This window comes from Myzus persicae, unplaced genomic scaffold, assembly GCF_001856785.1.
Source record: "Myzus persicae strain clone G006 unplaced genomic scaffold, MPER_G0061.0, whole genome shotgun sequence".
In the NCBI taxonomy this organism is placed as follows: Eukaryota; Metazoa; Arthropoda; class Insecta; order Hemiptera; family Aphididae; genus Myzus; species Myzus persicae.
Genome location: NW_019100485.1, coordinates 29,765 through 48,508, shown reverse-complemented (window position 1 = coordinate 48,508; position 18,744 = coordinate 29,765). Strand labels below are relative to the sequence as shown.

Below are 18,744 nucleotides of genomic sequence, written 5' to 3'. Positions count from 1 at the left end.
TTTTCATACCCAAATCTCTAATAAAAATTAATATTTATAAATAAATTGTTTTCACTTACTTATTAGTTTTTTTAATTTTTTTTAAGGTAATTGTTTGAAATTTCTAATTCATTTTTGCACTTTTCAGGGCATTTTTGCGTTTGTTTTATTTGCATTGTTGTGTGTTTTTCAGATCATCAACATCCTAACTCTATTAATGACAAATATTTAAGTAGAAAAAAATCTAATTTTTTTTTTTTATTCCGAAAATGTTGACACCATCGTTTGTCAAGGAGGCCGACCACTAAAATTGTAGGAGCCTCTTGACTAAACAAAATTTGATATGCAATTGTATCTGTTAACATTAAGATTTATAATATTCTAAAGTATCATGTACACATTTTAATGTTGGGTATAACTTAATCACAAAAGAAAAAGTTTTTGTATTTTAATAAGACAAAATAATATACTTTAGGTACAATATGAATGTGTAAAATAAAAAAAATAAAATAAAATTGCTATTATTAATCACAATAGAATTTTGTAAGTATTTTGCAAAGTTGTCGTATTATAATATATACCTAATATTAAATTCTGTGTTGCACGATGCTCAATTTTGGTATTTTAAGCAAAGTACATAACTTTATTTGCATTGGCATGCACTTTGATAGTTTGCAACATTGAAGCTGGTATTCCATTGTCACTGCTACTAGATGTTTGTGATCCTTCACCACTAAAAAACAAAAAGTTTTATCACAAATAATTCATAAAACATATTATGTTTTGTGTAATTATTATGTAACATACAAAAAAAGTATTTTAATTTAAGGATAAATAAAGATCTAAATAAACTTCTCTATAAACAATGTCAGTATGCATTTTTAACTAAAATTATTATACTTTAATATAGGAAAATTATTGTATTATTTGGATTACACTTAACACTTCAAAAACATCCAAACCAAAATACATACAAAATCCAATCCATAATATTTACTCAGAACCAGATTTGACTAAGCCCTATTGCATATGCAGGGGGGGCTAACAGTGGGTATTAGAGGGCTAACAGTGAGTATTAGAGGCCTAACAGGCTGAAGTATCCCTCCCATAGCGCTTAATTTTTTTCAACTGTATAGACAACTAGTAAGTAAATTCATATGCATTAAATTCACATAAATAAAAAATGGGACAGTGGAAACTGGTTTGCTGCACTGTAGGTGTCGAGTGATCACGGTAATAGAAGTGTTTAATTTGAAAAGATGATGATATATTGTATCATTTTATATGAAAAATTAATCGAAGTGAAAGTGGAGTGTTAGAGTAGGACATTTTATTTTATCTTTATATTGCTCTTATTAGTGATAATGTAGATAGCATGAATTCATTTTTCAAAAAATATTTTATTTGCATACTTGTTTTCCTAAATTGATCTAAAAGTGATTTTTTGGAAGTATGAACTAGGTACTTCTATGAGTTATCTCATATTGAATTTTCAAGACTTATATGTATAAAGATATATATTTTCAAGACTTATAATGTATACATTTTGAACTATAAATTAATTCTGGTTTTGGCAAAATTAAAATTTTAAATGGTTCTAAAAAATAATATTGTTCTTATTTGTCGTTATTGTTTTTACCGTCGTTTTTCAAGAAAAAAAATTTATATTTGCAAAATATAATAATTATTCAATGACTATCTAAGCAGAACTTAGAAATTTTAATTTCGACCTCCCAAAAGTACACCAACTGGGTACAATTTTCTCCAAAAACGTCTATCAAAGTTTAAAATCAGAGCATTGTTTCCACTGTAATAGTTGAAAAGTTGAAGTTATACAAACACTTTCAAATTCTTTACCTAAACTTCTAAAATTATTATATTAGGGGGAAAAAAAAAATAAAACTGAAATAATTTTTAAGCCATCCTCCCTCAATTGAAAAGTCTCATGTACATCATTAACTAAGCTGATTTAATTACCATGTTGTGATTAAAAAGAATATTTGCATTTTATAGACATGATAAAATCTTCATAATGCATTTGATCTTTAAAAGCTATAGAGTATATAGTGTAAAGGGTGAACCTTTAAAATTATCGAGTGTTTTTAGTTTTTTATTGTCATTTTAAAAAATACTGGGCATTTTTTTTACTGACCTCCCAGTGGTCCCTAAATCTAATTTTCTTCCAGAAACCACACTCAGAGTTGAAGTGTTTTTATTGCTCCAAAAAGTGTTGAGTGATGACAGATTTATAAATAAAAAAAAAACAGCCATTATTGTAAAACCAATACATTCATTGCTCAGCTCAGAATTTAAAGCCTAGAAAATCCCTACCTATGCTGTAAATAAATTGAACATTAACTACTTGTAATGGCTATATTTTACGATTTTTAAAATGTTTTCTAATATAATATGAACATTTTTAAGTACATATATAATCATAAATTAACATAAAAATTAAAATATTGTAAAATAAATGCCAACATACAAATATAGATACTGTTCATAGTTTGAATTCATAATTTTAAACTAAAATAATATTTATACCACACCCATATTTACACACTTCTATAGTACATCAGTAAATTCAATAACATCCTTAACCCCAGTCCAATTTAGAATTTAAATAATTTTGAATCGAATAAACATCTCTAAAAAAATTAACCCCAAGGACTTACAAACATATTAATAATTAAATAATGTAAAGTAAATTTAATAATGTTACCTGTCATGTTCTTTGTCAACTATGTGAAATCTAGCCCTATATGCAACTAAGTGAGCATAATAGACCGGTGCAGGTATAGATACTGAACGAGTGCATCTGGCATAAGTGTGACACAGTTGGTATGTTAAGCACTGCAATTCATCGGACTCAAAATTGTTGTCATCCCATAGAACATGATAATGACTTGGCCGACTTGTTCCCTGATAATATTTTTTTTTTATTATAAGACACAATATGTACAAGTAAAAAAACTACTATTACAAATCATTACCTGAATTCCTTGATGACTACATAAGAAAAAATCAAATTCTGTAGGATGTGTTATTCCTAAATCAACTGTTGTACCAGCTGGAACATTTCCAGATTTTCCCATTTGTTCCCTTTTATCAGCACTGAACAATCTATAACAAAATTAAATTATTTATTAAAAATATAAAACTCGAAATACTAAAAAAAAAACAAACCTGGTATGATGACGTTTTTGAACTGTAATAAAAGTAATTCCTGGTTTGTAATCACCTTCTAACATTATACATGCCTCTCGAATACTTGTAAGTTCATTTTGAAAGACCTATGTCAATCAAAATAAATTAAATTAAGAAAACACGTCTAAAAATAAATGATTATCTATGTAATATTTGAAAATAAATAATAATACAACCATAAACCATTAAAAAAATGTGACAAAGAAACATCTATGGCTTTAAGTGTTGCACTGTTTGTTTTCTCTATTTGGCCCATGCACAACATAGACAAAACGCATTCACGTAAAAATCGTTTATTTTTATATTTTTAAGTAACCTTAGGGTAAACTCACTCATTAAAAAAACTATAGAGAATAATATTTTTGAGGATATGACTTACCAATTCGTCTAAAATTTAAAATTCATTTAAATTTTTCAAATTTTTTCTTTCATTTTGAAAATCCATACAAAGCTAAATAATTATAAAATATAAAACTGATATGTCAAACCCTTAAAAATATTATCCTCTACCTATAATTTTTGGAATGGCTGTTTTGACTCTAATATTACTCAAAAATCATAAAAAAAAGATTTTATGTGAATGCATTTTTATCTATGTCTGAGAGGATTAACAATTATTACTCTGGCAGTGTCTTAATATTTTTTTACCTATATGGTTTATAAATTAGGTTGCTTGTACTTTAATAATATGCATACATATTATATATATTTTGAGTACTTGAATATACTTCAATGCTCAAGATACTAGTAGTTTCAAAACATAAAACTAAAGTATAGTACCAAAGCCAACTCTTGTTAAAAAAAAAAGTACAACTAGTTTCTACTATACATATGAAATTTAACATACGTGAAACAGCTGTCCTTCTGATACTCCGTCACGGTATAATATAATTCTATGAGGTTTAAAACCTCCAGTACTCTTATAAAACATAAACAGGAGTTCCCTAAAATTAAATATGATAATTAGTCATATGATTATAATAAATAAAGCTTAATGTGCTACATACTTGACCATAGAACTAAGTTCTTGAATGATTTCTTGTCTACATAGTTGGAGTCTTACAGTAGCAGCATAACGACTGGGATGTCCATCCATGGATCCTACTACTGCTGCAATGGATGGTTTTTTACTTTCACATGGTTGGTGAATTACATTTGCACCCAAAAATATCACTGGCTCATTGAATACCTAGATGATAATATAAATTAACTATTAATAAGAAACAATTGGTTTTTTAAAAGTTTATGTACTTTGGGTCTGATGCTTGGTACAAGAATGTTATTGATACCACCCAATTTCACATTAATCTTTAAACATAAATTGGACAATGTTTGAGGTGATGGTTTGTTTACATTTTTTGCTTGAACACATTGTGTAGCCAATCCTAGAATAGTGTCTCCAACTCTTTTGACTTCAGCTAATTATAATCAATAAAAATATTGTATTTTTACATTTGAATCAATAAAATTGGAAACATTACAAATTCTTAAGATAATAAAAATAAAATACCATATACTGGAGTTTTCCCTGGTAAAACAACAATTATAAGTTGTAAACTAGTGAATGTTGATTTTAAATAACGAAACATAGGTTCTACTTGGTCAGTCCCTACGGCGTATTTACCTGTTGAAAAATACTTAGTCAAATAAAATTACTAAAATTTGTTATATATATTTTGTACTCACAAAAACATGGTTGAGCAACTATTGGCATGCCAGCATCTCTGCTTATCTTTTGTAGCTGAATTGTAAAATATCTATAAAATAAATAGTATACAGTATACGTACTAAGAAGCAAAAGACTAAACATTTAGAAACCTCCAGAATACATTGTTAAATAATTCAGTTCTCCCATTAAAATAATTATAAAATTATTGTTAGTTACTTTAACGACTCTTCGCGCACGGTTCTCTGTGGTGTAAAACTAGCTATTGCCCAATTACGAATTTCGACGCCTGTAAAGAACTGTTTGCCTCGCATATCCCAAACTCCTTGATTTGGCGTGGCTTGTTTGGTTTGTTGTCCATTTAATCCTCCCTAAAATCATTATAATTTGTAGAATTAAACTAGTACCACTCAACAAATATTTTTTAGTGATGGATTCTTATCAAAATGTAAAATGTAAACAGTGGACAAAAATCTGGACACATTTTCATACCTGTTTAACTATAGTTTGTCCGCCATATTGTAATTTTGGTGGTGGTAAAACACGACCACGCACTTCCATCATGGTGTCTGATATGCTAAGACCAAATTCTTGTACATATGGATCATTTACAAAATTAGCTCTATGAATTAAGGAATTAATATCTTGTTCACGATCAGGAGCATTTTTTGCCGTTGCCTTAATCATGGTTGATGTTTGCAATTCGGTTAATTTTTTAGTACATCGTTGACCCGAAACTATGTTACAGACCTAATGAAAGAAGTTAACAATACCAAACACAGATTTACGTTATAATCCTGTTACATAACACATATAATCATATACTGAGACTTTATATGTACCTGTTATAATACATAAGTTATTTCAGATACAACAATTGTTTCATCTGACACATATAGAACAAATTAAACAAGACTTAAATAAAATAAATAAGTTGCATCATTGTACCTATGTATAATTTAACAATGGCCTTGATTAATTGTCTAGTTCTTCCTAGATAATTTATTATTAGAGCAATTTAAATAGCAGGTACAAGCTAAACACCATTATGCTATATGTTATAATATAGTATAATAGTATATCAAGTAAAAAAAGGTAAAGCAAATCAGTACATTTTGATTGGTACCTAGCTGAATTATAAGTTTAAGGTAGGTAGTTAAATACTGCTACAATGTATTCAAAAATATTAATCATCCAAATAAACAAACCTCCAACGGAAGATATGTATGTTTATGTTCATCTCCAACTTGAAGACATGGTAAATGTGAATAACGTAGTTTTATCTTGTATTTTTCTAAGAAATATTTAGCCACTGTGCATTCTACTGTGAGACCATCTTCCAATTGCAATGGAAAACTAAAAATTGTTTCAAAGAATGTATGATAAAATAAATAAGTCTTAAAACTAATAACTTACGACTGCATTTGAGCTGATTTTCTAGTTACGTTACAAACTCTATATCTCCTCCTCATTTCTCCACAATGTGTAATCTCTACTTTAAGACCTTTTATTTCTTTTGTAAATTTAACTCTTTCTGAATCTAATAATGGTTTCCGACGTTCGTTAATATTTCTAATATCCAACAAATCACACATGAGTTCTATAACTTGTTGTGATTTGTAAAAAGCTGTTGCTGACACTAAAAAAAGAAATATGTCAATGAAGGTAAGCTAATCTTATTTTAATAAATTACCATCTAAATTAAGCATCATTTTCCATTTAGATGGCCGGAGTGACTGGTGAAAACCAAACCAAACTTCTCGACCACCGCCTAATGGATGATAATATCCTTCAGGTGGAGAATAAAATGACCGACCTACTGGTGTGAAAGTCATTGATGGAAGATGTCGCATGACTACATCCAAAGCCTACAAAACAAACATTTTAGAAATTAAAATAAATAATAAACAATAAATCATTATTAGTTACTAACTAAAAGTAAGTAAAATAAGATGAACTTACCGAAACAGCATCATATGGTATTTGTTTTGTGTGACCTTCTAATGATTCACCCAAAGCTAGTAATGATACTTGAGCTAACCATTTGATATTAACATGGAATACTTTATCTTTACTATCACAGGGCAAAGTAACCTGAAATATAAATTATTAAAATTAAATGTTTTTATAAAATTATCTAAAAGAAAAAATATACTTCTAATTCGATTTGATCTTTTCCAATAGGCAATGCATCTCTTGTATATAAGTTTTTGCGACCATCAAATACAGGACGAAGATTACCAAAAAGTTTACTGTACACACGAACCATAATTTCAATAATTTCACGATTGACTCTTCGAGGACATTTATCTGGATGAATATTGATGGCATAATGATATAAATAATCACGTCGCATTGATACTTTAAACTGATTAGCATGAAGCACAATTGATCGGCCTTCTCGTCCTATGTTTGGCCGGTAAGGATGGTTGAATACTGTTACAACAAAGAATTTTTAATGACAAATAGCTCATAAATAAACAAAAACAACTGTAATTTTAAAAACAAAGAATACAATTTTAAATTATTATTATAAAATTTTACTTGGTACATCCATTAGTTGTAGTTGCAATCCAGGAACCTGAGGTTGAAGAACGCCCATTGCTCCAGGTGGCACAACTGGGGCATCAACAGGTGGCACAGGGACTATAACATCCAGACAATTATGATTGTATAAGTAATTAAAATATAAAATGGAAATAGTATTAACAATTATGAATGCAATAGAGTAAATATAAAATTTGGTAAAGTGACAGGTAATTTTTCTTAAAGTTCGGGATTTTAATATCCATTCAGAAAGAATATATTTCAATACAAATTGTTGAAAAAATAGAACCACCAATCTGACGAGAGTAATAACTGCCACTTAAGAGAAAATCTAGTTAAGTTTTTATTTTCCCCAAATTATGAAAAGCGGATCCCGGATCTGAGCTAAACCCTTTTGAATAAACATAATTGAGTAAAACATAATGACGTCAAACCGCCGAAAATTGTGTGTTCTTCCGGATTTTATAAATGTTTTATTTAAGGCTGTCAAATTTTTTTTTCTCAATTCCAAAAATTACTAAGGGTTGGGTGGGATCCGCAATTGGAGATGGCAAAAACACAACACACACCACATTAGTCCCCTTAACGTGATATTATTCTGGTAATAAAGGTGCCTTTGTGGCTCTATTGATCCATTCGCACACAGAGCTATACGAAATGTGACCGTGCGTGTGTGAGTGTGTGAGTGCGCTATGACTATTACTCACGTTGTCTGACAGGGTACATGGCTTCTTCCGGTTATAACAGCGACGGTGATCTTACACTCTTAAGGGTTTGCGTCAGACATCCACCATTGGTGGTGAAAATCAACTGGACAAGTGTATTACTACAAAAAAAAAACTAGAAAACAAAAAATCGTAATCCAGATGATAACTAATAAGCTATGTTATTAAAAAAGTCAACTCTGAAAGGATTATTAGAATGACGGGAAAAAAGAATAAATTAAAAAAAAAACACGACTGACTGCGCTAAGATACGCACACAGATGAACCAAGCACGGCGAACAACGTTTCACAACTGGTTTTCGTTTCGCTGCTACGGCTCGATCGTCGTCAACTCGGCGCAAATGGTGGTAGTCACCACTAGCGCGTTATGCGAGCACGACGGGAACTAAAACCTCAATCCCTGGGCGGACCGTGCTCTTATAATCGTCATTCCCGACGCTACTCAAGGACATGTGTTAGACCTACTGCTGCGCGCGGTAGAAAGTAGACTGCTCGCAACTCACTCATGAGTTATGACCAACCCGGTACATCAGCAACTTTTCACAAAAATACGAGTTTTGTCCTAGTTTGAGCTAGTGGTCACAGCGGTTTTCGTTACCATAAAATAGCTGTGCATTCTGCTTGCATGTTCTTTAGAAAATAAAATAAATTTTATCGTTTCTTCCAATGACCAAAATCAAATTTCAGTGGCTGATAAGCTGCCGACGTATACCTAGTTAGTTATGTAAGCCTTTACCCGTTGAACCGAGCACGACGCGCGAAGTATGCACAGGAGTACAGGACTGTTTGCTATTCTGCACGCCGATCGATCGGTCCACATTTTCATTGTACCGTCCCTAAATATATATATATGTACATATTTTTGGTTTTTATTACATATTAACCGATTTTTTGCTAGTATTAATTTTAGCAGTCGTGTTGTAACTTGGTCTGTTGCTTTTCTTTTTGACGAATGTGCAACAATTTGTCTATTTATATTGACACTTGCTTCGTGGTTATGATCAAAGTACGATTTTAAAAGTACCGTTTCACTTAGATCACTTAAAAAATTCGAAGTACACGATTTAATTGTACATCTCCATTTTATTCCGTTTTTTGAGATGTTACATTGTCGAAACTTAAACTCATCTAGAACTTATAATGGTTTACTTTTTTCACTCAGAGCTTTTGTAAAACGATCCATATTGTAACGTAAAACAACTCGAACTAATACCAAGAGACTAACAAGAAATAAGTTTTGGGTAACATCGACGTGTTATTCTATATACTGAATATACTATATTGTATATTGTGTGCAACGAAACAATTAGGCCGATAAAATATATCCGATGATAATGAAAACTTGTTTTCGTACATCACTCAAATGCATACTTCCGTGATCAAAATATGTGCGTGATAATAATAATGTTTCATAAAATTCCCGATACTGTTATAAAATATATTAAAACCAATCACTTTAGCTAGTAATCAATTGTTCAATAAATATCAGGCAAATTTGAATACAAGCGCAATTGGTATATTGACAGTAAAATATAAAGAGCGCAATTGGTACACTAACCGTAAAATATAAGAAGCGCAATTGGTATATTGACCCTAAAATTCAAATTTGGTTTTAGACGCAATTGGTCCAAAGCCTGAATTAGTCCTTGTCTACGTGAGTCTAATAAAAAACAGATTTATGATGTATTTATTATCTCAGAATACATCGCAATGGGTATATCCTTGAGAGACACCAAGACACCCTAATAATTTTTGCTTGATAGCTAATGTTAATAATAATACACTTGAGCCTTAGCAGCCTATGCAATATTATAGGGGTATAACAATTTAAGACTCAAACCGCAAGTAACAATAATAGCAATAATATATGCCACATATGCCTTAGACGGCTAGACTCAAGGCCTATACAAATAAATTATAATTTAATATTAAAATTTGAGCCTTAGACAGTTAGGGGCACATTCTATACATTAAGCAATATGAAAAAATATTACGGTAAATTTGAGATTGTCAGCCTTTAAATTATATATATTATGACTCTCGTCCGTTTGAAGGGGAGTTTTATGCTATTTTTTTAGAGGTAAAATCGTCGCTAGCCTGTAACATTTTTACTAAAACAATTTTAAAGTGATTACTAAAATTGAATATTATTGTTATGTAAATATTACATTGACGTGAATAATGTTATCGTAGTAGGTACTTTGTACATAATATGCTTTATTTACCTACTCTTTGATCATATTTCTGATGATTTAATTTTATGTTGAATAAGATTGTTTGCTTAACATTTCAAGTGCCTATAACAATGTAAATATATATAATATACAAAATGGCGGATCACATTATTATGATTAAAGATTATTTTAATGTAAATAATACATTTGAGTGAAACAATTTTATCGTAGTACTTCCTTGTACTTTTTACATAACATTATGTTAATGTGGATTGCTTAACCTTTCAAACAATAGTGTGAATATATATTATATATTTATATATATATGAAATCAGTATAATCATATAATATATTGGTATTATGAGTTATGATAGTATACAAGTGACCAACGGTCTTCGCTTAGAATCTTTTGTACTTATGCAATTTATCATTTAATTTAAATTTAACCCATATATTATACAATAAAGGAATGAATCCAGAAAATAGTAATATGAAGAGCTAGAAACTATAATATCTTCAGTGGTGACTTCACCGGAACAAAACGTCAATATCAGATTTAATAAAACTAAAAATTAAATGTGTAAAAATGTATGGTTATAATTTTTTTTTTAATATTAAGTACTCCAGTTTCATGGATAAGAGGATATCATTATCCTCAGAAGTGAGTTGGGTCATTTTATTGCATTAGTTAATGTGACTATCTGAATGGTTAACATAATATTATAATTATTATGTATTTACTTTTTTTAAATATTTACTGTTTCTAATGACTTGATAAAATATTACATTATTTTAATAATAAAGATGAGTAATAAATGACTAACAACTCTCACTTGCTGACATATTAATTGTCGAACTATGTAAATTTATATTTCATTTTAGTAATATCTATGTAACTATAAATGTAATAATAATAAAATATTCTTAGATAAGTATAAGGTATTTGTTTATGTGAAAATCTATGATCGTGGTTAAGTTATGATTTGTATAATATTTAGGTGTTTTTATTTTCTGACATTTTGTTACAGTGATTGTTGTACACATCCCAAATTGTACAATGTAACTTGTAGGTACCTATATTATACAAATACCCATATCTACCGATTAGACAATTATTTTTGGGCCCTTTGACTTATACAGAATTTAATACGTATTGAGTATAGAGATGAACTCGTAGTTAGGAATATGGACAAGAAATTAAAGTGACCGATTTTCAGTGTTGTGCAGTAAAGTAACCCAATTTACAAGTCACTGTAAATATCAATAACCTATTGCTTATTAGGCGTTATTGGCTGGTAATTTTTTTTTTTTTTAATTAAATATTTTTTTAACACTACTTTTTGAATGAAAAATTAAAGTAACGGGATAAAAATAATTTCGGCTAACGTGATGTAATTTAAATAAAAACATTTAATGTAATTACCGACGTAATTTCATAAGTAATTTACCCAACACTACCGAATGCATTATATTATATAGGTACCTAGTTATAAGGAGTTCCATTACAGACCGTACTGAATAATTATATGTATAAAGATGAAGATAGATAGAATATATTTTATTTGTATATAGATACTGGCCCATCGGGAAACTGGGCAGATGCACAATTCACCCCATGATAATTACGTCTACATTAAGATTTTAAAGAAATTTTATTTTTTTTCTGTAAAAACTGAGTTGATAATGTATAAAGTATTAAACCTAGCCAAAAAAAAAATTCTCTATAAATAAACAAGCATACTAATACATTAATATATAAATTATATAACATTATTATTTTACATTTATTTGTAACTTTATATAGGTATTTAAATTTTTCTATATTTAATAATATTTATATTTTCATATGTATTATGTATGAGTTATTACTTATAACATAATAATATAGACAAATAACCGTACACTTTTACATTTATGAGAGTGGGTGGGTATCATATATATAATAATAATATTATATTATAATATGGGAGATCGTATTTTGCGCCAATTTTATTACCTATAATTTGCGCCATCAAAAGGTACATTTAAGGACGTATGTAATTTGCGCCAAAATATAAAAATATAATATGTATTTTGCGCCACATATACAAATTAATTTTGGTAATTTGCGCCACGACAGAAAACGAAATGGAATATGTAATTTGCGCCACACATTCAACTTCAATATTGTTGTCACTAGATCTCACTAGTCACTACTAATGCTTGCGAATCATATCATTCACGTTTCAATTCCGAGTTCTATCACCCACATCCTACTATTTACCACTTTTTGGACGTACAGAAAGGATTTCAAACCAAAACTTTGATTACAATTAAAAGTATACATCTTAAAAAACGAAATTCTACTAAAAATAAAATTCGTTTGGAAACTTTTCAACAAATATATGAAGACTTAAGACAAAATAAAATTGACAGAAAATGCTTAGTTTCTTCATTAAGCTATAAATATAAAAAAAAACGTGAGTAAGCTAGGTATTATAAGTAACTAGGTATTTTAATTCAAAAGATTAAATGTTATATTACGAAAATTGTACATACTAAACGAAAATTTATATTTATACATTATAATATTTTTACATTTATTTATAATTATAATATGACTGATTTTTATATGTTTTATTACTAAACGAAAATTTACTTATTTAATATGCATGGAGTTCGTTTTACTTGTATACATTTATTTATAATTATAATATGACTGATTTTTATATGTTTTAAATAGAAAATTTACTTATTTAATATACATGGAGTTCGTTTTACTTGTGGCGCTAATTACAATTTCAATAAGGTGAACTATGGCGCAAATTACAATTTTTGTAGGTAAACGATGACGCAGATTACATATTGCCTTTTCATTTAGTTTTATTTGGCGCAAATTACAAACATAAAAAGTGGCGCAAATTACCAAAATACAATTTTAGATGTGGCGCAAATTACATATATTTTTTTTTTTTTGGGTTGTTTTTGGCGCAAATTACATACGCCCTATAATATAATATGTTTTTGTTTCTTCTGAATATAAATGGATTTTATTTTTGATTATTTCTTCCCCGCAATGACAACTTCGTCGGTCGTCGACAGCTGCAGTAATATACTATAATAATATAATATTATTATTGTCACTTGATAATAAATTGAATACATTTTATTATAAAATATTTTCTGGTGTATACGGATTGTTTTTACAGACTACAGAGTGATTGAAAAAATATACAATTATTTTTTTCACTTTTTAAACTTATTTTTTATCAGGCACGTACCGGCCGAACTGGCCATAAAAGTTACTTATTTATTAAGTTTTCGGAGAAATATTGACTACCTCACATAGCTATACCTTCACTTATAACATATAGAATGAATATACTAACAAAAATATAAAGGCGCTCTTAAATGGTTTTGCAACCGCCTGCAGTTCGGGCGTGGGTGGTATATATAACCTACAGTTACAGATCGTAAATCCGCTTTCGTATAAAGAAGAACACAATATACAGACAAAATGTATGTAGGATCTCCACATGTGCTCATGTCCCGTCTCTCACACGTACAGTTTATATCGTCCCTTTTCCTCCATTTGTGTTATCTTCTATTTTATACGCGGATTAAAATCCCAACGCCACGGGTTATGAAAGATACGCTGTCATTGGGGACTTGAAAAATCTATATTCCAAGTAAACTCGTGTTCAAATATAGACTATGTATTGTTTAGACACCGGTTCAATATTATCGACGATGTAGGTTCGTATTTTTGTGAAAAAAATATATTTAATAGTATTATTGGTGACTCGATTAGTGTTTGCGCCATATACACTACTGTTTATTACCTAGTTTAAAGTGTATAATAGCGTCTCATTAGATGACGATATTAGTGTATCATAATTCATAACTCATGAGATGGTTGAAAGAAAAAAATATTTAGCCCTTTTGAATTCAATTTATACCAATTATTTCAATTCAAAGTGTATTAATGCATTTATTAAACTTTAGAGGACTATAGTTTATGAACTAGTAAACCAAAATTGATGATTTGACTATCAAAATTTTCAGAAAAAAAATCTTCGCCAGAATCCATTAAAAAAATATAATTGTTACCATTTGAAAAAAATTAAGTTGATTTTGGTGTTGTTACAACTGGGTGTTCAAAAATGTTGAAATTGTTACTTAAAAAATGTCTTGTTAAAAATAAAGAAACACTACTTTTTTTGTTTTTTCGAAATCCCATATCATTGATCCATAATGTTAAAAAGCCAAGCGTACAATCTCACTGGTCACCCCCTCAATATATTATATTATTATGTAAATTGTAGATATTATAATGCATAGACATCTGCATAATATTATACTACATGCTGCTGCGGGCATGTACCGACTACAGAGTCGGTTTAGGAGAAAATAATATTATAGTGTTGTGTTCTGTCAAATCTAAAATCGTTAACACAAAGAAAAAGGATGTATCTAAAATAATAAATTATACTTGAACGCCAGTATGTAAGTATGTATATTCAATATTGTATACATGTGCATGTGTATGAGTGTGTATGTGCGCGCGCGAGTGTGTGTGTGTGTGTGTGTGTGTGTGTGTGTGTGTGTGTGTGTGTATTGTGTGCGAACGATAAACGTCGTACACAAAAAACGAAGAGTCCGAACATCGGAAAGAATTAAGTGTGTATAAACCTACTCATTGTAATAATAAGGGTATAATATTGTGTCCAATACAAAGAGCGAAGTAGTTACAAAACGTGTCACGATTACCGAGAAAATAATATCGGTGTTTCTCTGAAATATGTATGCGAGTGTTCGCCCGTCGACATACGAACAGGACCTCCCATTGATAAAAGCGATGTTATCTGAGATGATATTATGTGTATAATAGAGGGTACAACCTTTTTAACTGAATGTGTGTTGACCTTCGGTTTTGTAAAAAAAAAACTACTTCGAAGCCGAATTTCTTAATACACAGGAAACAAATTTCAATACTGGTCCGTTTTAAATAAAAGTTATACATTTTTTATCTTACGAATCAAGAGAAAATGTTTTGTTTGTAAAAATGGTTGAATTTGGTTATATTTTAATACAAATGATTATGATATGTAAATTATGTTATATAAATACAAACCTTTATACAGGGCAATGTCAGGAGGGACAATTGGCAATTGCCTAGTGGCTAGTACTACCTATATTCTACCCATGGGGCGCGATGAATTATACTAATATTATTTCGTCACCGCCCTCGATAACTGTGCGTAATTCGGCCTTTTCGATACGACATACTTACCGGTGTCCTGTGATGCATTTTGTAATGTTTAAGGACAAAGGTATACCAATGATAAAGATGTATCGATAAATCTGCCACTAATGTGCATGATTGTCGTATGTTAAAATTGTATGGAAAGAAGTAATTAAGATGTTCAATAGGTGATGTGATATAGTATCTGGTACATTTTTACCATCGTGAACCGTGGAAACGAAATTCATCCAGCCTATAGCGGATATTTTACCTGATAGACAGAAATGTTGCACTGAGAAAATTTTTTGTGGCCTAGTAAATGACACTTATACACTATACTGTATACATATTATATTTAATTATACTGAAAACAACGATTTTTAGTAAAAATGACGATGTTTGAAATTATTGTATGATTTTATTTTAATCATTATTTCTAATGTTTAATTTTGTTATTTATTTACATATATTATAAGATTATATAATAACGTTTGATAATTTGAATTTGGAAGTACAAATAATTATTGAGAATGGAATACAACGGTCGGGAATTTAACGTTTCCGCCAAACACGAAAAAGATACGATTCTCGTTTCCCAAAAGACATTTTCTCCAAAAAAAGATTGGAAACTAGTGGTTTTAATTTTTCAGTAACACATATTGTGGTATGTATAAAATAGGTACAACAATACATACAGTGATAATCTTCGATACATGTAAATAATCGTCATTAACGGAAGAAAGCATACACTGTATCATAGTTATTTCATAATTTGCAAACAATAATTATCTGACAAAATATGTTGAATTCTTAAATATCGATAAAAAACTGCTTCTTTTAACTATATGATTATTTGGAACCTGACCTATATTTATGAATGTCATTTTTCACGACCAGATTTTTTTAATTCTTGACATATGCTTGTATTATAATTTATACCTATATTTTTTTGTAATATTTTTAAATATTTAAAAATAACGATATGTGTTTTTTTTCAAAACTCTATTGAGACTATATTTGACCTATACTTGTATTATAATTTGAAATGCCTAGTTAAATACAATGGATGTATTATAATATGCAATTATATAATATGTATTATTATCTCTTTATTATATTAAGAATATTTTCCCACGATAAAAATTTGTAACACTTTTTTTACATGGTTTCCAAACGTCTTTTAACAAAAATAAATTTTGGCGGAAACAGGAATCATACCTTTTTCGTTTTCGGCGGAAATCAGGAAACCTGTTTTTTGGCCTAACCTAACCTCTACAATCACCGTAGGTATACATAGAATAATACAATGCAAGAAAGCAATTATTTATTCCACTTGACAATACGACATCTGGTCGTTAGTCGTCCCGGCAAATATCTACAAATAAATTGTTTTTCGATTTCATTTTAGTTTTTGTTCCCAGAAGCTATTAGCTAAATATTTATTTCACTTTGAACATGTTTAATAGTTTTTATAATAATGGGCACAAAAATAGATGTTATAATTAAATAATGAATATTTGTATGTACAAATTCATTGCTAAAGTATTTTAATTTCAGAAGTGGACGCCTTGCTTTTTAAATATTTTCTTAGCACTTACGGCAACCTAGCATCTAGGTGTTTTCTTGTTGGTTTGTAAAATACACGGAAACACCACACACCCTACGATCCCTCAAACACAGACCGAACAATTTAAAAATAATATAATAATTATTACAGACTCAAGTTTTTGATTATTGTTACTGATACCCTTCGAACAAGACAAGTCATGAGAACAGCAATAACACAAGGATTGTCCAATTAGTAACATAATGTAGCCATATGTGGGTATTTATTTATTTATCCCCAAAATTAATACGACGTCGCGTGGGTTGACCAGCAATAATACAATATTGTCCCCTATTTAATACCTATAGGCTATAATAACACATAGTCGACGGTACGTATTTTTAAAAGTGCCAAATGATTATACCAGTGGTGCTCAATATGTTAAATACCTAATGGTAGTATTATCAAAAGCTGTTATCCATACAAGTTTTACATACAACTTGTAGATTATTTTTACGAAATAAACAAAAATGTATACAATTATTTTTCTACTTTTTTTAAACGCATATTATGACGTATTTTTAATTAAACACTGCACTACTATAGAATTTTCGGCCCCCTAAATCGATGAAATAAATTTGATTATAGCGTGTAGTGTGAACATTTTTTTTTTTTAATGTTGCCCAGTGATAATTCCTTAAAATATCCACTGCGGCCTTCCAAGAACCGCTATACCTATTATCGTATTTCCCGTGACTATATTATTATATTATTATTGTATATAATATCACAACTACCAAACAATATAGTATACTGTTCCTGTACCCATAAAAACGTGCTCTTCCCCTAGTGAGTATAATAAATTCGATTACGACCCGATCGGCCCGACGTTTGACCATATATACCTAAGTCTTCCATAAGCGTTTTGCGAGAGGGGTTGTTGAAGGCGTCGCGGCGGGGGTGCACGTCGGACGGATCGACGCCGTCTATTGTGTTACAATTCGAAGGTTGTATAAAAGATGTAGTTTATCCACATACCGATCACTGTTCAGACAAAAATGTGGTACTGTATAGGAAATCCTCTATTGGAAATCGTAAAAGGTACTTAAAACATGAATTATGTATTATGCTTATATATAAATATAAGTATATATAATAAACTATATACAGGGTGTCTCTCGGGGATTTACACATTGCGATATTTCCTGGGGGCTGGGATAATAAATATATCATAAATCTGCAGTTATTTTTATTAGACTCACAGAGAGACAAGGACAACATATTTTTTTATTTTTAAAACAATTGAAGATATACATTTTGTAGAGTTTATACTTTACTTTCCAGAAAATGTCTTTCAACATTTTATTTTCATTAACTTCATGGTTTTAATCATTTTTTTTTTCAGTGTATAGCTAAGATGGCAAAAAAACCAGTCTTTGTCTAGTCCCCTTCTACGACTTATGGGTATATCCCCACGGAATACCCTCTATATATATTATGCATATATATATAAATATATAAATGGATGTTATTTTATATTATACACCTATACGTTTACCTGTTACTTTGCAGGTGCTTCCTTGTACCTGTAGTGGTAACATTTCGACGCTAAGCGATGTGTAACCGCAAAGAATTTCAAACGGTGACTATTGTCACAAAATATACACTCTACACAA

The 18,744-nt window shown here is 29.6% G+C and overlaps 1 protein-coding gene across 1 annotated transcript; it reads right to left on the bottom strand.

Annotated features, from left to right (window-relative positions):
• Nucleotides 1-397: 397 nt before the first annotated feature.
• LOC111027528 (protein argonaute-2-like) lies at nucleotides 398-8,385 on the bottom strand. The gene is made up of 18 exons (XM_022305928.1): nucleotides 8,107-8,385; nucleotides 7,397-7,498; nucleotides 7,008-7,288; nucleotides 6,815-6,946; nucleotides 6,546-6,720; nucleotides 6,269-6,491; nucleotides 6,061-6,208; nucleotides 5,345-5,602; nucleotides 5,072-5,223; nucleotides 4,873-4,943; nucleotides 4,697-4,810; nucleotides 4,438-4,604; nucleotides 4,194-4,375; nucleotides 4,034-4,130; nucleotides 3,166-3,272; nucleotides 2,973-3,102; nucleotides 2,702-2,901; nucleotides 398-712 (listed from the first exon to the last, which is right to left on the bottom strand). Exons 1-18 carry the CDS (start codon nucleotides 8,123-8,125, stop codon nucleotides 604-606), a joined length of 2,667 nt encoding a protein of 888 aa, XP_022161620.1. The 5' UTR covers nucleotides 8,126-8,385; the 3' UTR covers nucleotides 398-603.
• Between the last annotated feature and the right edge of the window lie 10,359 nt (nucleotides 8,386-18,744).